Genomic DNA, 22,942 nt, shown 5'->3' with positions numbered 1-22,942 from the left:
ATATTCTATATCCAATTTAAAAAGTCCACCCCCCCCAGCAAAAAGTCCGTTATAAAACCTTAGGGAGACCCTCCTCTTACGTTTCTGTTGGCAGCGCTGTAGCTTGGCCTCAGCCACGCCCCTTCGCCACGCCCCTCAGGTGTAGAGCGTGAATGCCTAGAGCGGCGGCGGCCGCCGCGACGATCACGACATTGCGCGTGGCCGGGAAGCACAGGCGTGCGCAGGCCGAACGGCGATGCGCGTGCGCAGAAGGTGGTAGTCCTTCTGAACGGACGGCGAGGGGCGATCGGGGCCGCTCGAGCCGGCTCGAAGCTCGTAAGGGCCGCTGCTGCCGTCATGTTCCGCTACCGCCTAGCAACGACGGTGGTGCAGGTGGTCGGCCGAAGGTCCCGTTTTCTGGCGGGGCCAGGTGAGCGGAGCTTCGCTGGGGGGGGGCCGAGTCTGACAAGGAGGAGGGGTTTGCGCGGAAGCCGTTGCCCCCTCAGTCTTGCCTCCCTCCGAGGGGCTCGTCGGCCCCTTCCTTGGCGGAGCCGGCTTGAGGGGGCGGGACGGGTCTTCTTGGCCGGGTGCTCGATTCCTTTCCTTAATTTCCCTCCTTTCCTCTTCCTGCCCGGCCCCCCGGCCCCCCGCCCCGCATCGGCCCCACGTCCCGCATCGGCCCCACGTCCCGAGCCCCCGCGGGAGAGCCGGAGGGGCGCCGAGCCTCCGGTGGCCGCGAGTTTCGCCGGGGCCGCGAAAGGGCCCGGCTGCCTGTCAGTCGGCGCCAAGGTCGTGACAGGCCGCGGACGGAAGTGGCTGCCGCTCCGCCGAGGGGCTTCGGCCCGCGGTCTCGCGCCCTTCCCTGGGAGGAAGCTCGAGAACGGCGGCGGGAGGAGCCCGCTTTGGGCTGGGTCTCTGCAGATGCCTCGAGGGGCAGTTGGGCATCCCTGGCGGGCGCCCGGTTGCAGGAGTCTTCGGAAAATGGGGGCGGGGGGAATATCAGGTGAACGTCCTGGTATGGGTTTGTCCGGAGGCTGGGCTGAAATTCGTAGGTTTTGAAAACTCCTCAGTTCTTCGTCCAGAGACTGAGCCTTGTCTTTGCAAAATGCCATCTTTCCAAGGAAGAGAAGCTAAACTTTCTGAGCTTCAGAACAGGGCTTCTAATGAAACGTCAAAGCTGTCTGTAATTGTAGCTTGGGGTTTTGGAAACTTGGCTTATGCTTCAGAGGCCTTTGTTGGTATTTGTGAGTTGTATATTCTGTAGGGACCAGGTTAAGGACAGATCATCATAGAGAAAATCTATCAGTGTGGTTGCTAAGAATCAACACCAACTGGATGGTGCATAATCAGTATTCTGTAAAGTTGGGATGAACATTATTTAGATTGATAGTACACTTAGGACAGCAAATTATTAAGGCATTCAGATGAAGAAGCCACTGAGGATGTTAATCAGCGTATCTCAATTAGCAAGTATGAAGTAAGTGTGTTTAGAATCACCATGTGTTGCATTAGTGGCCAGCTGTATACAAGAGGAAACTCATCCTTGTGATCTTTGTACAGGTAGTCCTCGGGTTATGACCCTAATTGGGGCCAGCATTTCCACTGCTAAGTGAAGCGATTGTTAAGCAAAACATAGTGTGACTGTGCCACTTACCAACAGTAGTCTGGGCAGTCCCAGTTACGGTTGTTAAGTGAGGACCTCATGCTGCTTCTGCCCTGCATGAACTGCCTCCGTTTCAACTCCCCCCCCCCATCTCTGCCCTTTTGGCTGCCCTGCGCAGCATGGCCGAGATGAGGAAGCCGCTGTATTCCGGCGCTGCCCCCAGCAGCCTAGGAATTTTTTTAGCAGAAGGAGTGGAAAGAGTCAACTCCCCTGTGGGTTGGACTCTTTCCACTCCTTCTGCTAAAAGAATTTCTAGGCTGCTGGGGGCAGCGCCGGAATACAGCGGCCTCTTCATCTTGGCCATGCTGAGCGAATGGCCAGCATAGGCTGGGAAAAGAGCCATTTCTCGGCTGCTCTCTCCCCCACTCCCCCCGCCAGCCAGGGCTGAAGGGCCCAACATTTGGCTGGATGCGGAAATGATACCGGCTCCAGGACCCAACCACCTTCCCTTGCCTAGCCTTTCTCTACCTTTTTAGCAGCTGTGCAGGAAAGAAGCCCTGGTCAGGAGAGCTCCCAGTTCAGGGGCAGTCAACCCTTGTGGATCCGGGAGTAGGAAGAGGTCCAGCTCCCCACCTTGTGGGTGTCGCAGGCTGCGGTAAGGAAGGCAGCAAGGGTGGGAGGGAGGGACTGAGGCAACACACACATGCAGCTGCTGCCCAGAACCGGTGTTGTTGGGACAGCTGCCCCCAGCCTCCCCACCCTCCTGATTTTTTATTTTAAAGAAACTCCACTGAGAAATAGGTCCAATTATTTTGATACAACATTCTTGTTACATTCTTAAGAATGGAGTGCTTGTTAGTTGCAAACCCTTCCAAGTATATCATTCAGCATTTTAAACTGCAGCACCCCTCTTCCCTCCTTTCCCTCCCCCCCCCCAAAAGAGAAGTGATTGAATTTGCTGGAATACTTAAGCCTTGGCTCTTTATATTTCCCGGTTTGATCCTGTGCAGAGTCTGATACGTCTAAATCCACAGACTTCAGTGCATTTAGGAGCAGCTAGCTTGGCCTAAAACTGGGTTGCAAACGTGTATTGATAAAGCGCTGTTGATTTTGTGATAGAAATGGATTCTTGTAAGAAGGTCAAAGTTGTAAAAGGGAGTCTCCAATCTGGGAGCCACCAAAGGAAAAAAGTCTTGATATCAATAATGCTTGTTCTCATCATCAGTTACATTGGGCCTCTTGACTTAAGTCTCAGTGCATAGGAAAGGTTGTCCAAGTGTGGTCTGTCCATAAGGGTTCAGGATTTAAACTTACTATCTCCCGGAACAATGTATCTGTTTTCCAAATGTGGCCAGTTATGGATAAAACTTACTATATAAACCATCCTGATCTTTTTGTTTTATTTCAATTATTTTTCCCTCCATGTCTTATTTGGAACAATTTATAATAAAACTATCAAGTCCTAACTATTACCCAGCAAGAAATCAATGAAATATAGCATTTAAGACATTGTTAAAGAAGCCACACTAAGATAATTAAGGTAATGTCAAATTCTGTTTTATTAGAACTCTGAGCTCTAATAGATTGCCATCATACTTTGCCTTAAACAGTTGTTTAGCATGCATCACACACATTTCTTTGCTACTCTCTTGCAGGCAACCCAAAAGAATTGAAGTTCTTTCCACTTTTAATATAGCATAATAGACCAGTTAAGCAAAACATTCTAAACTCTAACCATGTGAAAGATGAGGGAGCACATGTACCTGAGGCTTGCTGTAGCATGTTCCTACTTGCACATGGCACCCTAGGAACTGTAGCTTAGGCACTCTTGGTCCTACTGGCATGATGCTATCTGTTTCATAATATCTTTAAAGTCTTATAGATGCTCAGATGAATTAGAAGTGAATGAAAATTGAATGCATGAATTTTATTCTGACCATCTGTTTCTGAGAAAAGGGCTGCAGTTGTAGGCCGGTGTTTGTGACCAACTTTAAGTGGCTCTAAAACATGAGACACTTTCAAGGAGGAGAAAGTTACCAAGGATTCTACTTGTGTTAGGTGTTATCTCCGGTTGTTCAGGCTGTATGTCTGTTAATGCTAATGCTGGGGAACACAAACAGAAACACATATTGCAACTGGTTCACTGGGGTGGAAACCAAGTGCAAGTTTAGATAGACCTTTTCATCTGTTCCAGTAGGACTCTTCTTATACTTGGATACTGGACATATGTGATAACTTTGCCAAATATCTAGTTTTCTCCTATAACATTTTCCACATACTCAGCTGTCATCCTGCAGTTCCCATTATTTCTCCCCCCATAATCTGTCATTGAGTGCATCTAATGTAGTGGATAAAATGGTGGCCTGGAACAAATAGGGTGATGGATCAGATTTGGAAACTGGGATAAAACAATGTATAGTAGCTAAAATTAAAAATGAAAACCATACATTATAAACAATTACATGTATCATGATTAGACATTCTGAAAAGGACAGTTAAAATTATTACTTATCCTGAGGAAAGGTCCTAACATATCTGCCCCAAATGCTGGATAAAATAGCCAAGTCTTTGCCATCCTTTCTGAGGATGGGAGGGGGGTCATCTGAATATCTGGGAGCTACTGTTGTGGGGGGGGGGGCAGCATCTGAAAAGGCATGTTTCTATGGCCCTGTAGGCCACAGTCTCTGATTAAGGGGACATGTGAAGGGCCCACCCTACTGGATCTAATTGGTGGGCAGATATTACCAGGAGAGTTCTTCCTGTCTAACCTGGTGCTTACCCAACATGTGTGATGTCAACCACTGTCTTCGGCCAGTCAACTGGCTGTAATGGGAGCAAAGTCTGCTTGTTGGAGGGTTGGCCTTGTTTTCATCAATGGCTTGTTAGTGCATTGTTGACAACCTTCCCTCCTGAAAAATTGTGTTTCCAGGCCTCTTTCAGCGATGGAAGGCTCCCTCAGAAGAACAGCCCTGCAGACAAATGGCCACCTCTAGTTATGCCTGGCGGCACAACAAAACTCTCTATACCTCGTTGGCATTGGGCGTCTTCGCAGTTGCAAATGCGTTCTATGTAAGTAGAAAGGCCTTGGGTGTCCAAGAAAAGGAACCCAGTCTCCTCTAAAAAGGTGGCTACCCTAACCTGTACTCTTGCTTCCAGTGCAAACTTGGGAAAAGTGGAGCTCCCCTGCGCCCCTATAGTATTATGTTAAATGTTGCCTTTTTCATTGTACAGGCATTCGTGATTTTGAAGAGGGCTCGACAGCGAGATGTAGACCGTGCAGAGAGGCACGCACGCATGGAGCGCCAGATGAATGCAAATTCCCATTCAGGTAGGAGCCAGGTTGTAGCAGTTAGGCTTTTATAGCTAGGATTGGCAGGCTTTCTGTTTCAAGTAGGAATTCTAAGTGGCTCTTCTAACACTCAGTAATGCACAAAAATTCCATTGAAATCTAAGGTAGCCCTCGCTGTCCTTAAATGCAGGTTCAGAAATTGGGGCAATGGACCATAATTAGGCCCACTCGAGGATCGGGGAAGACAAAACAGTAAACAAAACAGTTTTCTTAAATAGTAAACAAAGCAACAGTAACAAAATAAAAGTGGACCGGGAAAGTGTTGCAGTCATGGAACCTGAATTTACTTGCAGAAAGAATAGGAGAGAAAGTTTCCGACATTGTAGTGCAACTCATCTGAATGCAGTCCTGAGATGCACCCGGACTGATTTCCCTTAACGGAAGGAAGCTCTTCAGGGCAGCAGGGAGAATGGAGTAAACTGTCCTGGTGTTATGATTCAGCTCTTAATAGCTGTATCAGACAGCTGTTAAGTAGCCAGCACATGATGTAAATGATGTAAAATGCATTCTATGTATCTGCACTTGATATCCTGCCAAACTGCATCTTCTCTCTTTTCAGAAGCACGGAAGGTGAGAGAGAGCCCTTAAAAGCAAACAAAAATCTGGTTTCCCCCCAGCCCACCCCACGGTTAAGTTAGTCTTTCTTCTATGAGACATGGGAATAAAAAGGCAACTCTTCTTTCACTCTGATGAATGTTAATCCAGCAGAGGTGGAAAGAAAGTGCAATTGAGAACTTTAAATTTTGTTTCTGTGGAATGATTAGCTGATAATTTTGGGAGATTTTGGACCCTCTTGGGAGTGTGGGAAATGTGTTATATTGCATAAGACCATTGGTCCACCTAGATTAACTTTATCTACAAGGCTTGGATTGATCCCTTCAGAAGTTGCTACTAAACTGTAGTAATGTGATCAAAAGGATAAAGAATTATATACATATGAAAAAATATATGTCATTGCTTTAATGAACTATTTTGGGGAAAGGGATTCTTTTAATCCAATGTCATTCATTCATTCATTCATTCATTCATTCATTCATTCATTCATTCATTCAACCAATTTATACAGCTGCCCATCTCACCACAGGCGGCTCTGTGTGGCATACAACAAAGCTAAAAACAATAACTATATTAAAAACATAAAAATAAAAATAAAACAAAGAATAAAAGGATGTTAAAATATTTTTAAAAAATTGAAAAAAAAACATATCCAAAAGGTATTTTTGCTGATATGGAGAAAGCCTGTCTGCAGTTTTGTGCATATGCTAAAGTGTGCGTTGAGCTGCTTGCCTGCCTGCCCACCTCTCTCTCAGCTGGGTTTTTCCACTGCTGTTGGCCAATTGCTCTGCTGGCTATCCCGCTGACTCGGGTGTGGAAATCTCAGCTGAATGAACTTTTCCCATTATTTCAGGGGAAGTCCAGCCACAAATTTGGTTAGTTGCATCCAAAGTCTGTTGAACTGAGGTCTGTTAATTTGAGGATTTACCATATTTTAATGTTGATCAAATTAAATTAAATTTAAAGTTTATCTTGGTGTCAGCAGATTATTTATCCTGGCCTTGCTCCCTTTTTGGAGCATGCCCCCCACACTTGATGGCAACTCAAGACTCTTAAAAGTTGTACATGCCTATCTTAAGTAACCAGTGGCAGTTCACCAGATTTTTTTGCAGAACTTTTTCAAGCCCCTGCTATGACATGCCAGAGATTGAACTTACTTGCAAAATGCTGCCTTGTTGTGCTACCTCAGCCTCCTATGGTGGAACATCTGATACTAGCTTTAAATAAAGTCTGCAGAAGCAGGCAAGAATTGTTCTCTAGCAAGTGCTGAAGTAAGGTTTAGTTGCCAACCCAGTCTGTTATGGAATGGGAAAGGCAGTACTTGTTCTTTGCCTTGGATAGCAAAAGACCTAAGAAAAATGTGTATGTGATGCGTATGGACTTAGAGTTATGATTCTTGTCTGGCGCAGAGAGAACAAGAGCATTTTTAGCTCCTTACTAGCAAGGAACTCAGCTGGCAGCAGGAAGAAAAGAGTAAGGCTCAGAGCTCCTGCACTTCAGCTTGTATTTGTTTTCTTCCTTCTTCCCTTTCTTTGGGAAAGTGAGGAGTTAGGTTTTGCTCAGAATATTTTTATTACTTGCTGTTGCCTGCAGCTTCACAGACAGAGGCCGTTCCTCGTCCGGAAGTCCCATCCCATGCTCCTTTCCTGCTAATCGGGGGAGGCACCGCCGCTTTTGCTGCTGCCAGATCCATCCGGGCTCGAGATCCCGGGGCTCGGGTAAGCACCCCAAGTTTCTTGTTCTTTCTTGGTAGCTTTTTGTGGCATGTTGAGATGTCGAATGGTGTGTTCCTATTGTCCTGCATTTCAGGTGCTCATTGTGTCTGAAGACCCTGAACTTCCCTACATGCGCCCTCCTCTTTCCAAAGAACTTTGGTTTTCTGAAGATGCAGATGTCACAGAAACCCTGCGGTTCAAGCAATGGAACGGCAAGGAACGGAGGTGGGTTTTTGGCTTTCCCCTCTCCTCCCTGTCAAAAATGATAGTTGTGCGATGCCCACGTTTAAAACTTTCATCCAGGGATCCACAGAGAAGAGGTGGCTGCATCCCAAGGAGTACTCCTAGCTTCACAAATCACTTAGTGATGAAAGCAGCTTTCCAGGCCGACCTCAAAAGCTCAGGATCCAGGAGTCTCTGTACTTGGATTAAACGCTCCATACATCTACATTAAAATATTTTCTAGCCGATCTCAACCCTTGCAGCTCATGATTCAGAGCAACTGTGCACACTCTAGCTCAGTTAAGAAATATCAGATATGCCTTAAGTATTTAGAGTTCATGAATGCTTGCTCTACATACAAAAGGTTGGTGGACTGCAACAATTTTTATTAAATACAAAATTACCCTGCCTTTTGTGTAAAGGAACCTAATCCTTTCTCACCAAAGAGTTTTCTTTTCATTGTTAGCTTTGTTTGGGAATGCTTCTCCCATCTTTGTTGATTGGAAGGAAGGAAGGGAGGTTTCCAACGACTGGGAAATCCTTAAATCTGTATGATGAGTCAGTAATAAACACAATAAAAATAGGCATTTTGTACAGTTTTACTGAAACTAACCTGTGGTTGGGGTGCTCAGGTGTGTGCTCCAGATGCCTTGGCTTGAGTATCCCAATTTTTACTGCCTTTTTGAAAGAATGGGAAAGTGGTCTTGATGGAGATTGCAGAGTTCTGAGTTTCGTCAAAGAATCTCTGCTCCTCATCACCATCTGCCTAGGTCAGGTTCTCCATCTTTGCATTTTCTTCCTGTGTTGGGATTGCGGCTCCCAGAAGTCCGCAGGAAGCTACGGCTCAAGTACACCTGAAGGACAGCTGTTTGGGGAAGGGTGGTAGCGAGACTGTGAAACTGTACCTCCTCTGAAGATCGTAGTAGATGGGGATTTTTCCAGGAAAAGCGCAATTCCTAAGGCAGGGGTGGACAAGCTGTGGCTTATTCTGTGCAGCCCAGAGCCTGATTTCCAGGGCTGCCTGCCAGCAGCCAGTCCTTCCTCCAACAGCATATAAGATGGGGAAGTGGTAAACATATATCTGTCTGCCCCATGTTCTTTTGACATGGGTATCTTCACAAATCTCCCCTGAAGAAATGTGAATTTTTGCAGAAGTAATGGCAGTTCATAGTGAAGTCTTTGTTTTTCTCTCCTAACTGACCTTGCTTCCTCTCCCATCCCTGCAGTGTATACTTTCAGCCACCTTCTTTCTACATATCCCCTCGTGACCTGCTGTTTGTAGAGAATGGTGGAGTAGCTGTCCTCAGCGGAAGGAAGGTTAGTGGAACATGGATCAGAACTGTTAATATTAGGTCCAGCTGCCTTTTGTTTTTAACAGATTTTTTACTCGGTCCATTAACTCTTCTTCCTGTGTCCCAGGGCAGCTGAAACATCCAAAGTGTACAATAAATAAAAATAAATATATTCTGGTCATCCCTGGTAGCACTATTCTAAATGGGCTACTGTTCTGATTTGGTGAGAAGGGCACAGATTGCACTAAACCAGAATATGTTGAGCAAGCCGTGGTGGCCTACTTTGGACAATGCTAAACCATGAATTATTCTGTATAAATCGCAGTCGCTGGGTCCACCCAAGGCATTCAGCCAAAGCTAAACCAGCTACATTATGCTCTGCAGTATAAAGTTTTTGACAGAGTTGGGGTTGATGCTCTTTGCAGCTTTGACTCAGATACCTAAATTTATTGGATCAGTCCTGGCTGGGGATGAACTCCGTCTCAACTCCAGAGGTGCGGAGAGTTGCTCTGAACAAGGAGAAATGGGAACCTGTGTTTGACTTGCAGGTGATCCACATGGATGTCAGAGACAACACTGTGAAACTTGATAACGGCTTGCAGATCTCCTATGACAAATGCTTAATTGCTACAGGTGAGGTCCTAGTGGGTTGATTTTATTTTCTACCTCCCTCCCTCCCTAGGGCTTCTTAGCCACTTCAGTCCAGCAGGACTTCCCCATTTTGGGGGTGGGGAGTGGAGGTGATATCATGGGCATCCCCAGTAGGGACAAATGCTGTTACATACGTAGTAGCCTTTGTGTGACGACATCATTGATTGTGTATCATTGTTTTGGCTTCGCTGCCATTTGCTACAGACACTGTTGGGTGATGGCCAATTGATCCAGCTACTGGAGAACTTTGATCTGAAGTCCAGATGTGAACTTATCCTACTTTCTGTTCTTAGGTGGTTCTCCAAGGAATATTCCTGTGATTGAGAGGGGAGGTCAAGAAGTGGAGAAGAGGCTCACACTCTTCCGGAAGGTAATCCTGAGGAGGTACCTTTATTGTTTGGGCTCATCTACCTCTTAATTTGATAATTGTGTATTAACAGAGCTGTTGATTTAAGAAAAAATTAAAATTAAGTTGATTAGATTATATATTATTTCGCTGATCATTGTGATTTTGCATCCAGTGTTAGTGGGTTATTTTTAACTGTTGTCTGGAAGGAACAAGGGAATACAAATACTGCATTTAAATGAGCGGAAAGAGGAAGAATACAGCTATTCTATTAGATGTTCAGCCAAAACCTGGGATAAATAGCAGATTTTTCAGAAATCTTACTGGGTCTCAAACGCTACAGAAAGCAAATTTGTTTCTTCTACCTGCCCCCTGGCAGGTTTCTGGCCTTTTTTTAAAAGTAATTTTATTAAACATTACAAATAGAAAGATAAAAACTAATACAAACTAAAAAAAAGAATAAAAAGAAAAAATAGAAAGTGGAGAAAAGAAAAAAATAGAAAAGTAGAAAAGAAAGGAAAAATAAGAATATAATAAAGAAAAAGAAATATATAAAGAAATGACTTCCTCCTTCATCACAAGAAGTATGAACAATTTTAGTAGCTTATCATCTTCTCTTAAAATATAACAAATGATATCTTCCCATATCCCATCTCTTATCTATAAACTAATCTTAAAGTCTCATTGTTCAGTCTTGGTGAGCAAAAGTCCATTAAGGATTATCAGGGATAACAATGTATCTGTTTTAACCTTGATCAAATAAACCAACTTTATATTCCTTCCTTTTACTTACAACAATCTTGATCTTTGGTCCCTTCAAATAATGTCCCAGAACTTGATTTCTTTTCATTTTTTCTTTGTCCCTTCTCACAAAATTCTTCAAAGCTTTAACAAGTCTCTTTTGTAAATCCAATACAGGAAACTTATCCAGGTCACTCTTTCGGTTTGTTATTTGTATATACCTTTTAATTATTAAGACATCAGCCAGTTTCTTTTGTATGTCCAGTGTAGCATTTTTTTTCCATATCATTCTTGTAGCGTGTCACTTTAAATCCACTTTCAAATCTTGTCAGGTAAAATTTGTTCCTCTTCCGTAACAACTTTTAAACAGTCTATCTATAGAGACAGATACTCTTAAAATTAACTTCTGGGTCCATTGTTTGAAAATATTCTTCAGTATATCCAATGTTAAAATATTTTGTTTCATTCTATATTAGTAAGTCAAATTTAAGTGTTCTTTAATTGTAATCTTTAGTTCCTTCTAGTTCAAAGTATCATCCTATCATGCTATTTTAAAAAACAAAAGTATTTTCCCATAGGAAGGGTTCTTATAATGAATTCCAAAATCTTATTTCAAATCCATGTGGACCCTCAGTCCATTTGTAACTTTCCAAAATTAAAGTTCTAATCACCCTTTTGCTATTTATCACCCCCCCCCATTTTTTTTTCAATCTTTAAACTTGTGCTTAAAACTTCTTTCGCTAAGGATTGAAGGAAACTCACCCAGTGCTTTAAAACTTGTCGATCCAAAGGTTCCTAATAGCTGAAAAGCAGTTAATAAGCAATTTCCAAAAGTGATTAGAAAAGGAAATATGCGAACCAAGTGTCCATAAAGGCGCCGACCATGGTGTGAACAAAAATGTCTTCCCCTTGTCTCCCAGAGCTCTAAACCTGCCCGCGACTGCTGCCTTGCAGTCTCCTTGTGAGGAACAACTGTCTGGAGCACTTGTGGCAATCTCAAGTCCTCTCCTTGTCCAGAGAAGAATTATGAAGAGCTAGTTTACCTGCCGGCTCTTCATTCCGCCGCAGTCATCGACTCTGCTTTTAGCAGAGCCATCTTCAGTTTGCCGTTTCTTCCACAGAAGTCGGTTTCTGGCCTTTCTGAGAAATTACAAAGTAGAAATGCTTTTGAGAAATGTACTGAGAGAAATAGTAACCCAATTCACACAATTTCCTTGCAGATTGAAGATTTCCGTTCACTAGAGAAAATTTCCAGAGAGGTCAAGTCAGTCACCATTATTGGTGGTGGCTTCCTAGGGAGTGAGTTGGCCTGTGCTCTGGGGCGAAGAGGTGAGTGTTAGCACCCAAACAGAACAGCTGTGTATGTGTGTGTATAAGATCTGGATCTGAGTAGCCACCACGTTTTTGGCTCAGTTATTGGAACCAGTAGCCCCAAATGTATCCAAATTGTTTTACTTTGCTAAGTTTCAACTCACCAATCAGTAAAACATTAATTATCTTAATGAAAACATCTCTGCTTGTTTACTATGAACTATCAGGATTGTGTTTAATAATAATAATTTAACAAACTGATATGCTACCTTTGTGGTGTGTGAACCTTATTTTAAAATACTTGTGTGTCTTTTTGCCTTTTGGTTTTCCATCTCCTGAATTTTGGCTCAGTTCTAGACTTCTAAAAAAATGCCTGGCACAATCTTTATGTATGCAAAACTTCTGTAGGCCTTGTAGTTTAGAAAGCTGCTCCTCTTCAAACACTCTGAAGGCCTGGTGCAATCATTTCTGCATCCATTTCAAAGTTCCTACTTGTATGGCATCACAGAAATTATACAGCTGTGACCTAGCCTCATTCTGCTCAGTCTTGACATAACAGCTGTTACAGAGCCCAGATTTTTCCCAGCATTGTTTATGTTAATTAAAAATGCACACCTAGTGTGCTCAATGTAATGAATTAAGATTTTCTCTGTTTTATTGATGAAGGCCTACAGAGTAGCATCAGCAAAATAAATAGGTTCCTATTCCAATCACAGATTGTGAATGGGGGAATACAGAGGTCAGGAGAATATGTGAGCGATAGGAGTGATATGTGTAGTGTTTGCAAGGATTGAGGAGACTTAAGACCAGATTAAATGTGAAGGAAAGAAAGGGAAACACACATTACCCAGGCATGAAGGCAACAAGAAAGGATGGGAAGACTCTAAGAACACAGAGAGTAAACAACTCCTGGCCTTCTGTATAATTTCCCATCTTTGGGCACTGTCTCGTAGGAGTCAGCAAAAGTTACCTGCACACCGATTGCAAATAGCTGTGCATACTTGGTGTATTTGAAATTAAAATATTTATAAGCTGCCTTTCTCACCCAAAACCACAAATGCTAGAAAATAAAGTGAGAGTTTTATAAAAATGTAGTAATGTATTATTAAAACTTTCCCACTACCATGTTATCCCTGAAGTAAAACATGACTTATTTCTTGTCATTCTCTCCCAGCTATGGAGCACATTTAAACTTTCAAGTTAAAAAAAAAATTGAACATATTTTCAGACTGTGTGTATGCATGTCTGTATGTACTCTTCTAGCAGGGCTGATAAAACCAAATCAATTATTTAGAACCTCATCAGCCTCTCAGCCTCACCAGCAACTCTTGGCATTCCTGCTTCTCCTTTTCCAGAGTCTGAAATTTCACTAATGTCTGCCCGGCTACCTTTTTACTCAACTTTTTAAAATGTGGCATTTCTCCAGATACTGAATTCCTACCCCTGGGTTTTTTGGGTACTCAGGCACATAACCAGGCTAAATAAATCAAGTTATTTTTGTTAATTGTGGCCTAGCGCATTAGTTCTCTGGGATGCCAAAGAAAAAGAGACACCAGGACTTTATGAAAGCTGGCTGAGTTTATAAACTCCTCTGTTTCCAAACAAGACAGCATGGATTCACTGGTGTTGCCTCTCACTGGCCTTGTTCCCAGCCTTAGCCTCTTTTTTTAGTGTGTGTGTTGTCCATGTGTTCAAATATTTACATCTCACCTCTTCGCTTTTTCTCTTCCAAAGCAGCTAACAATAAACAAACAAGAAAAAACCCACCATAGCTATGTAAAATCAAAGAAAGGGAAAGAAAAAGGCAACAGGACCCCCCCCCCCAAATCACAGTAGCGATCCAGTTAAAAACCTAGGGATATGTGGCATGGCGACTGCACCTTTCCCATCAAAAAATGTCAGGCCTCCTCCAGATGTCTGCAGATGGTATTCCTCAGTCTGGGCAGCCACCCACAGAAGGGCTTTTCCCTGGTTGCTTTCTGCCTAATAGGAAAACCAGAGAGAAGCTGTCAATGGCCGTCTTTTGAAAGAGGCACCTTTGCAGGGCCCACGCAAGCCCCTGGTGGCCAAATTCCACACTGATTGAACTGCAGCCGGAAAAATCAGGTAGGAAGCCTAAGCTCTCCCCTTCCCTTTGCAGCGCAGTCGAGGGGCCTTGAGGTCATCCAGATGTTCCCAGAGAACGGCAATATGGGCAGAGTCCTTCCTGAGTACCTGAGCAACTGGACCACCAACAAAGTCAGGCAAGGTGAGACTCTCTCCCGCCCTCTTTTCCACCACCGCTCTAGTGCTGCTGGGCGGAGGGCTTTTCTGCCACCTGGGGTCTCAGCTGGCTTGGCCTGGTTTCGAGGCCGCTCTCTGCTCTTGGTTGAGAGTTGCCTCCACCTTCTTGCTCTCTCCTCTAGCTGCTGAGTGATAGGCCATCTCTGTTGTTCAGCCCTGGAAAGCCTAGTCAAGGCTCCAGGCTGGTTTTGTCTGGAGTTGGTGGGGGTGACAGGCTGGAGCAGACCTCCCAGCTCTAGTTGCAATAGAGTTGCTGCAAATAGCGAAGGCAGCTAGTGTGTGCCACAATGCTTGGTGCATGTGTAAAATGACTTCTGTGTCTCCTTGGAGCAGACGGCTAATGTTTCCTAAGGGAAATAATCACTGCACCAAGATGGTAAACCTAAAAGTTGGGCTCCACCCTCTTTGATGTCGTCACCGCACCATGGCCATGCTCCTGCAACCCCCAAAGGTTGAAAAAAAGTAAATGGAAAAGAATGGTTGACTGTTCCTTTCTGAGCAAATATGTCTCAGGCAAGCTGCCGGCCTCTCTTTTGATTACCGGTTGCATAAATGAAGGATGGGCTAGGCCGGCCTTCTCCATTTTGTCCTCTTATGAGGAGCTGGGTACAGTCAGACTCTTGACTGCCCGGTGGCTGGTGAGCGTAAAGCCTTCCTGCTTCCCTTTGTAGAGAGGCTGTAGTTGCTGACGATGTAAACCCGCTGCTTCTCCTCATCCTAAGGCTGTAGCTTATTCTGCATTTGTATTTTCAGAGGGAGTCAACGTAATGCCCAATGCAGTTGTGAAATCGGTATCTGTTGTTGGGAATCGGCTGCTAATACAGTTGAAGGATGGGAGGAAAGTGAGTACTGCGAAACGTTGAAGAGGGTAATGGTGCACGAGATTGACCATGGCTGTTTCTCTAGGGCCAGATGCCTTTTAATACCATTCTAATGTGAAACTTCTAAAGGGACCCAGCTCAGAGACATTGCTCTATTTCACCAGGCCCAGGCACGTGAAATGGACATAAATGCACATTCTTTGTTCACCTTCCATGCATCTTATTATTGTTCCTCAGTAAAACCTGCCCCTTGGGGCAGAGCCCCATCCTTTGGTTCTTTGCACAAGAAAATCCTCTTTGAAATGTGTAGTATAAACAATTATGTCTGCTTTTTCTTCTGCTTAGGTGGAGACGGATCACATTGTGGCAGCTGTGGGGCTGGAACCCAATGTGGATCTGGCAAAGTCAGCTGGCTTGGAGGTGGATTCTGATTTTGGGGGCTTTAGGGTTAATGCAGAGCTGCAGGCCCGCTCCAATATCTGGGTGGTAAGTCTGGATGGAATCACAGAGACCTACGACAATTCCTTTTCAGCATGTGGAACAGCCATGGTATCTGGTACGGACATGCTGACTTCTGAGAGCCGCCACCACACTTCAACTCCTTTCCTATTTGCCCCCCACAAACAAGCAAAACCAGCAGGAAAAAAAATTCTGCTAATTGCTGAAAGGGATTTTTGTACCCTATGCTTGCACCACAAATATTTATCAGTCTCATGCTCCCTTTCCCAAATGGAGACTGAAAATCCCAAACTGAAGCCATTACAGCAAATTAAAGGTGAGGGGAAAATGCATTTTTGCTCACGAGTGTCATCTTTTCTGGCTGATCTTTCCTCATTCTTTTTTCCTTTTCCTCTGTACAGGCTGGGGATGCTGCGTGTTTTTATGACATTAAGTTAGGCAGGAGGAGAGTAGAGCATCACGATCATGCGGTTGTGAGCGGAAGGTTGGCGGGAGAAAACATGACCGGAGCTGCAAAGCCATATTGGCACCAGTCCATGTTTTGGTAACTTTAATTTCTTTTATTCTTTGAGTCCCAAGGGACCAGACTGTGGGAAAAAATAATGCGTAGGGTCTGGTATCTGGCAGCAGGAGAATGCACCATAGGTGGAATCAGGAATGCCAGGGACAAGCTAGCAAAAGACAGGGCTTGAAAGGGGGCTGAATCCAGCCAGGGGCTGCAGAAACAGTTCCAGAAAAAAATGCCCTCAGTGCTTCCTTAGGGGGGAGGCAGCTGGGCAGCAACTCAGAAGTTTGGTGACTGCTGCTTCTTTGGCCCCCCTCCCAGAACGGAACACATGCAGCCCACCCTGCACTTGCCAATGCGCACACAAGCAGCCCAGGAGAAAATGCAGACGCCTCCGGCCACAGCTGTTAAGGGCTGGAAAGAATTCCAGGGGCTGTTCCGGACCTGCTCTGCCAGCCTCGTTTCTACCTCGCTCTGCTCAGCTTGAATCAGTCTTTCAGTCCTTGTGTGCAGGCATGCAATGGGTGGCTTCAGAGCCTCCATGCAAACCCCTCCTAAAGTTGCTACCAAGCTGTCATTTGTAACCTGACCGAAAGGAGAACTACTAAACATATCAAAGTAACCATATTAATCGTATGTCATCAGTTTAATTATACTTAAAGAACTCACTTTACTTTTCAGTGAATTGGACTTTGGTACCCATGCCTTTTTGTAGAAGAAGTGAACTCTATTAGTAAAATGATCAGTATTTTGAGTGTATCTAATTTGTGTCTGTGGGAGGACAGGCACCAAAAGAGAACTGTGCTCCAGAATAAGATCACTTTAAGTCTGTAGCTGGAGAATGATGCACATGTTCAAAGAAAGAGCTCCCTTTGTGTCAACAGCAAGATTCCCAATATTTCATCATTCCTCTGCGCTGTATTCCTAAGCTAATCACACTGTTGTACTTTCCTGGCTTCATTTTAGGAGTGATCTAGGTCCAGACGTTGGATACGAAGCTATTGGCCTTGTGGACAGCAGCCTGCCCACTGTGGGGGTATTTGCTAAAGGAACAGCAAAGGACACCCCAAAATCGGCAACAGAGGAATCAGGTTAAGACTCTAAACTATGCTATAGTTTGGCTACTGGTGACTCTTCCAGCAAGGCTGTTGGTTTGGCTGTTCTGGTGTACTAACATCCCGCAAAAAAATGGCTGTATTTCACTTTTAGTCTTGGCTAAAAGCTACTGTGTGAACCAGGCTACCAGGTTAAGCCATAGTATGGTTTATTTGTGCAAGCATTACCTTTTGCATGAACACACAAACCACTGAATCGTAGAACGTAAGGATTGGGAGGGGCCTCATAGATCTAGTTCAGCCTCTCCTGCCAGGCCAGGAATCCACTCCTATAGCATTCCCAGTAGATGGGCATCCAACTTCTGTTTAAACACCCCCAGGAGAGTGCCACAATCTGTTCCATTGTTGAACAGCGCTTACCACTAAGAATTTTATCCTGGTATCCAGCCAACATCTGCTTCCTTGTAATTTAACTCCCCCCCCCCTTTTTTTGGGGTCCTGTCTTCTAAAGCAACTGTGAACAATTTTTGCTGAATGGCTTATTTTGCCTTCCTGTGCTTGAACATTGCTACCGTCCTGGTCTTCTTATCTCCAGACTGAATACACCCAACTTCAATCGTTTCCAACAGATTTTCCTGCCAAGGCCCTTAAGATCATCAGTGCTATCCTCTGGATATGCTCCAGTGTGTCAGTGTAATTTTGTTAACCAAGGTTTAGAGCACAGTACTCTGTGAGTAGTTAGCCTCGGCATCTCTAGGGCTGATCAAGCTATTCATTTCTACCCAGTGGAAGTGAAAGCATCTTTCTTTTGAAAGTATGGGGTCTCCCTGGTGTGATGTGAAATGGAAAGGGCCCAACATCTTTTGGGCAAAATTTTGATCCAGTTTGTGTCTGATTGTGTGTATCTAGGAACGGGAATCCGCTCAGAGAGTGAAACTGAAATGGAAGCATCAGAACTCAAGGTTTCAGCAGCCTCCCTTTCTACTCTGCAAGCTCCACAGCAGGGAGAGGATTATGGGAAAGGAGTAATTTTCTACCTTAGGGATAAAGTGGTAGTAGGAATTGTCCTGTGGAACATCTTCAACCGGATGCCAATTGCTCGGAAGGTCAGCTTGTGTGACTCTGCTCTGGGAGGGGGGTTGGGTTCATGTACAGAATCAACTGTGTTCGAGGAATAGGGGCATTGATGGGTGTGACTTAACTCTTATTTAGAATTATCTAGAATTATCTTTACATGGGTATATGTGTGCATCTAGTTCTCAGGATGGAGGTGATTAGGTTGGGCAAAACCTCCATTTCCTATCATTGCCTTTCTCACCTGAAAGGACCATAGTGATAGGCTAAGGAGACATTTAAGAAATACAGCTGGGAGACACAGTGACATGGGCCAATGCGTTGGAAATCAGCTTCAGCATATAAAGAGATGATGATGATGATGGTGGGAGAAGGGAGTATTTGCTGAACCTCAAAGGCTGTGATAGGCTGTCATTGGGAAATACAGGTGTTGGGTGCGGTTACAGATCAACTGTTCAAGGGAGTGACTTATAATAAAAATCTGAACAGTGCTCCACCAGGTGAGCAATTCCTCCTCTTCCACCTCAGAACTTCCATGCATCTTTGACTTTATAGCTATGGATTCGGTTAACTCTTCTTTCGGCCATCTTCACCCTCCCTCTGCCCTTACTCCACTATTCATCAGTAGCTAAGAATTGCCAGGTAGGGTCATTTTGAGAAGTAGGCAAGGATAAAATTGTTCTAAAATGCAGAGTATGAAGGATGGGTGAGATTTCACCCATGAAAGGATGGGTGTATTTCTGCTCTCATTTCTTGCCCTTCATGGATAAAGGAAGCAGCTGAGTAGCCAGAGATTGTCCAGCTTTAAACTGGGTTTTAGCTGAGTGAGGCAATAACAGACCCAACGGAGAGAGAAGCCTGCCTTGAAAGCGTTTACTGAAAATGGTTTCTTTCTCTTGTAGATCATCAAGGATGGGGAAGAACACGCTGACCTGAATGAAGTTGCCAAGCTTTTCAACATCCATGAAGAATGAGCATCCAGTGGGGCACTGGATTGCATTTTGAAAGTGGAGGGACAGAGAGGGGGAGAGTCTGTATGTACTCTTCAGCTTGTGTGTCTTCCTCCCACTCTGGGCATATGTGAATATTTGGCTCCCAGCCCTTTTTGCACCATGAATTAAATCAGATTAACTTTGCTATTATGAGGATCCAGCTGACTTGGGTTACATCTTCTCTGCTCTTGATTGGGCATTAGTAGTACAGAGGTTACAGCTAGCAGTTTGAGTTTCAAAACACATGCATATGATCTTTCCTGCTACTGGACCTTTAGGACAGACGTAGCAGGTAAGAGATACCAACTAGGAATTTTATTTTGGACAATTCTCCAGTACTACTGAGACACTCAAATTCATCATCTTCAGTCAAGATAGGGTTTGGTATTAAGGAGCAGCAGGAAAAACTGCCTAGTAGGCCCAAGGATCACCAACTGACCAAGGCTGCCCCCATTTACAAGGAACATGTCTTAGGATATTCGTGTTATTGATGAGATGCACAGGGAGAACTATTTCTGTAGGTCAATGTACATTCATAGTCACAATGGCGCCTTGCCAGGGATGGCTTGAGCACTAGAGAAACCCTCTGATATGCTGCGGGAACAAGCCAGGCTGAAGCAACCTTTGTGGCTTCCTGCTGGATACATCCCCATTTGCAGTAGGCCAACTGGGATAGAAACCCATTTTTCAAATCTCTTAAGACCAAAGAGGGCTAATATTTTAGTGGAGTGAAATTCTCCATCTGACTGAGGCTCCTTCTGGAGCAGTCCCTTAATATTTATATTTTAAAAATCGCCAGGATGCTGCAATTCAATTGACTAGCATGTTTGGATGCTTAGAAACCAATGCAGCAGGGTCGCTTAAAAATTGCACATCCGCAGCTGAGGCTGCTCTGGCATCGTTTAAAGGAGAGGTAGAGATGGTCAGCCAGGGGCTGCTGAATTCCCACTGGGGTGCTCTGACTTCCAACTTGGCCACCTTTGTGGAATAGACACTTTTAAAGAACAGGCAGGAAACAAGAAAGAGTTAGAGGCTGCTCTGAACAGGAGCTTCCAATTGTTTTTACTACAGCTCCCATCTGCTTTGATTAGGCTGGTGGGAATGGCAGAGTTCAAGCAGTCTGAGGCACCAACTAGGAGAAGCATAAACTGCCTTTGTAAGAAAAAGAAAGTTGAAAGCATGGATTAGTCCCATTCCCTTGTCCAACTCTTCTCCTGTTACCTTCAACATATTTCTCTTCCACACTTCTCTATTTGTCCTGCAAAATTCAACACAATTCCTTGGACATACCTGCCCATTCCCACCACCCACTATGGGCCTGACACCAGCTTGTAGAAAAAGGAGGCTGGAGTTTGATCAAGAAAAGAAGAATGCTTTTCCCCAATGCTCTTTTTGTAGCCGGGATATAGCTACAGAAGGCTGCTCTTCACCAGGGTAACCCCAGCCCATCCTCTGCCTTCTGACTCACTGTGCAGCTGGGCAGAGTCCTTTCCCCCTCAAAGAGAAGCCATGGTGCCACTCTCTCACACCAAACTTTCTGGCAAGACCACACACCCAACCCAAGAATGACACGGGAGACAGGGGCCCTGATGCAGGTTTTTCTGTACATAAGTGTTTTTGACACCAAAGCATTGTTTAAGAATAAAACAAATCAGAGAAAGGGTGGAACCAGCAGCCAGAATAAACACCCAAAGGCCGATGCCTTGACATGAGAAGAGGGAAAAAAACAGAAAGGTTTTGCTTATTGGGGAGGGGGCTTGAAGAGGCAGCCTCCTTGGAAAGAGGGGAAAGAGAAGCAGAAGGAAATGCAGCTCCCCAACTGGGAAGGCGGGGTGGGGTGGGGTGGGGGAACCACAACACAAAAGAATGAAAAAGCACCCAAACACCCCATCCTGTTACAGGGGAGAGCCAGTAAATGGATTGTCCAGTCCTTGGTTAGCACCTGTACATTAAAACTGTACCATCTATGCCCCCCGCCCCTTTCCTGCCCCAAGCTGGGATGTGTTTCCACTGCCTGCCCCCCACTGCCTCACTGAAGATGGCCTTGCCACCTGAACTGATTGAACAAAGGGAGGTTTTTTAAAAAGCGGGGAGGAGGCTAGGAGAAAAGTTAGCCAAGAATACTGAAATGCCTTTGGCTCCATACCGATTCGGTCTCCTGTCCGTCTCTCCAAACAGCAGGCCAAACATCAGAGACAAGACGATCTTCTGGAAAAGGGAAGGGGGGAGCCAAAGAGGGAATCACCCCCAACAGAAACGGGATGTCCCTCAAAACGAAAGGGGGAGAGATACAGGGCACTCCATCCTCCCCTCACATTTCATGAAAACCAGGTGAGAGGAAGCAGCAGTCTGGTCCAGCAGGGATGGGGTGGCTACAGGAAGACCCCTCCCCCGCCCTGCAACTCTTCCCAAGAATCACAGTGATACAGACCTAGCAGAAATCCCCACCCCCCTCAAAGGAACACCACAAATTAAATACTAATTAAATAAATACCCTGGAAGAACTTGGGGCAGGGTTTAGTGGGGGCGGGGAGAAGATGCGTTCCACTTCAAAACCACCAAGGCCTGCAGGAAGGGGGGGCAGCGAGCTTCAGGTCCAGGGCGAGGGAGGAGGCAGCTTCTGGCCCTCCCCCCCAACGGGAGGAGAGCAACCAGCTGCTGCAAGTCAGTAGAAGGGCTGTGGGCAGTGCCCCCCCTTTGGCCTCAAGAAGGCCGCCTCATTGGTCCATTATTGCCTCGCAGTGCAGTCTGACGGTGGAGGGGGTTCTCCGGCTGGCCGGCCCCCGTCAGCTGCTCCAGGCTTCAAACGCCACTTCTGAGCCCAGCAGCCGGACCAGCTCCGGTTGGTAGCGGACCAGCTCTACCGTCTCTACGGCACCTGGAGCTGCAGGGGGGGACACGTATTCCTGGATTTCTTCTGGAGCCAGGACCTGGCTCAGCGAGATCTGGTGCTGGAACTCTACTTTGGGCAGAGTCGTCACCTCAAAGTGCGGGAAGCGAGCTTGGAAAATGCGAGAGGAGAGTTTCAGACGCTTCAGGACATCCGAGAAGAGAAACCAGTTGCAGGGCCTAGCAACGAGAGAAAGGGACACAGCGGTCAGGGGGAGCCTGGAAGTCTGCTCTGCGATCGCCTTCTGCCATTTTGTTCCAGAACGTTTCCAAGCATTTCTGAAAAGCAAAATGTTTGATCCTCTGACCTCATCAGGAGTTCCTTCACCTGCAATTCAGATCCGCATTCAGAGGGAAAAGAAAAGCGCCCCCTGCAAATCCTTTCCTCGGAGAACTGTGGGACTTCGGTCCCTGCCCATTCACATCCCTCAGCCCCCCTCCGTCTCCCATCTCTGAATCTGCACTTGCATACAGCAAATGCTTGGAGAATCAGGTTGCTGCTTTTATTCCTTCATCACCCAGTTGCCAAGCTCTCCTTGATAAGATACCTACACTGGTATCTTCAAAGCTGTGCTCGTTGGTGAGGTGAGGCCACCTCTCCCCAGCTTTTGCTTCACTTAGTTTTCTCAACTGGGTGCTCTGAGATGCCGGTTGGGCGATTCTGGAGATGAACGTATCTGGTGGGCACAACTAATGAACAGGCGCAAAATGCATGTGTAGGCTGTGGGCAAGGCCATATGGCCCAGTGTTTGGAACTGGCTGCAGACTCACAGTCCCTGAGCCCTGCCAAAGGCCTTTGGAAACCGCTGTACCGCTTTCCCTCGATGGGTGGAATGGGCCTCCCACACTAACCCCTCAGTAAATTCTACTCTTTTGTGTCAGTTTTTTGCCAGCTTGTCATTTGCCGCAGCCGGCTGCCTGGATGCCCTTCCCCTCCAGCAGCTGGCAAGCCTCCACCACCCCTGTCCAAGGCCAGGAATCAGGGAGGGGGAGAGAGATGCAGCTCGCGTATGCGACGCTCCCCGAAGATGCTCTCAACTGCTCCTGGCTCCTTTGTTTCCGATTCTCCTCTTATCCTTGCTGGGACTCCTAGACGTGGC

At 45.5% G+C, this 22,942-nt stretch overlaps 2 protein-coding genes across 9 annotated transcripts in view; one reads left to right on the top strand and one right to left on the bottom strand.

Annotated features, from left to right (window-relative positions):
* Positions 1 to 238: 238 nt before the first annotated feature.
* Positions 239 to 19,103, top strand: AIFM1 (apoptosis inducing factor mitochondria associated 1). The gene is made up of 16 exons (XM_088151684.1): positions 239 to 409; positions 4,512 to 4,651; positions 4,814 to 4,910; positions 7,080 to 7,204; positions 7,296 to 7,426; positions 8,650 to 8,740; positions 9,264 to 9,348; positions 9,660 to 9,736; positions 11,674 to 11,782; positions 13,905 to 14,012; positions 14,801 to 14,889; positions 15,214 to 15,354; positions 15,729 to 15,871; positions 16,799 to 16,923; positions 17,797 to 17,993; positions 18,864 to 19,103. The coding sequence occupies exons 1-16, from the start codon at positions 337 to 339 to the stop codon at positions 18,933 to 18,935; spliced, it is 1,803 nt and encodes a 600-aa protein (XP_088007810.1). The 5' UTR covers positions 239 to 336; the 3' UTR covers positions 18,936 to 19,103.
* Positions 19,104 to 19,222: 119 nt separating this feature from the next.
* BCORL1 (BCL6 corepressor like 1) overlaps positions 19,223 to 22,942 on the bottom strand; it is a 38,642-nt gene continuing 34,922 nt past the window's right edge. For all 8 annotated transcript variants that reach the window (XM_088151679.1, XM_088151683.1, XM_088151681.1 and 5 more), the window contains one exon: positions 19,223 to 22,022. In XM_088151679.1, the coding sequence (XP_088007805.1) occupies positions 21,740 to 22,022 (283 nt within the window). In that variant the 3' untranslated portion in view covers positions 19,223 to 21,739. The remainder of the gene's footprint in view (positions 22,023 to 22,942) is intronic.

This window comes from Python bivittatus, unplaced genomic scaffold (assembly GCF_059951505.1).
Source record: "Python bivittatus isolate LINGU-HERP-01145 unplaced genomic scaffold, Pbiv_v1 ctg000670_np1212, whole genome shotgun sequence".
NCBI classification, from domain to species: Eukaryota; Metazoa; Chordata; class Lepidosauria; order Squamata; family Pythonidae; genus Python; species Python bivittatus.
Note: the sequence above shows the minus strand (reverse complement) of the source record. Positions and strands in the feature narration are given on the sequence as shown.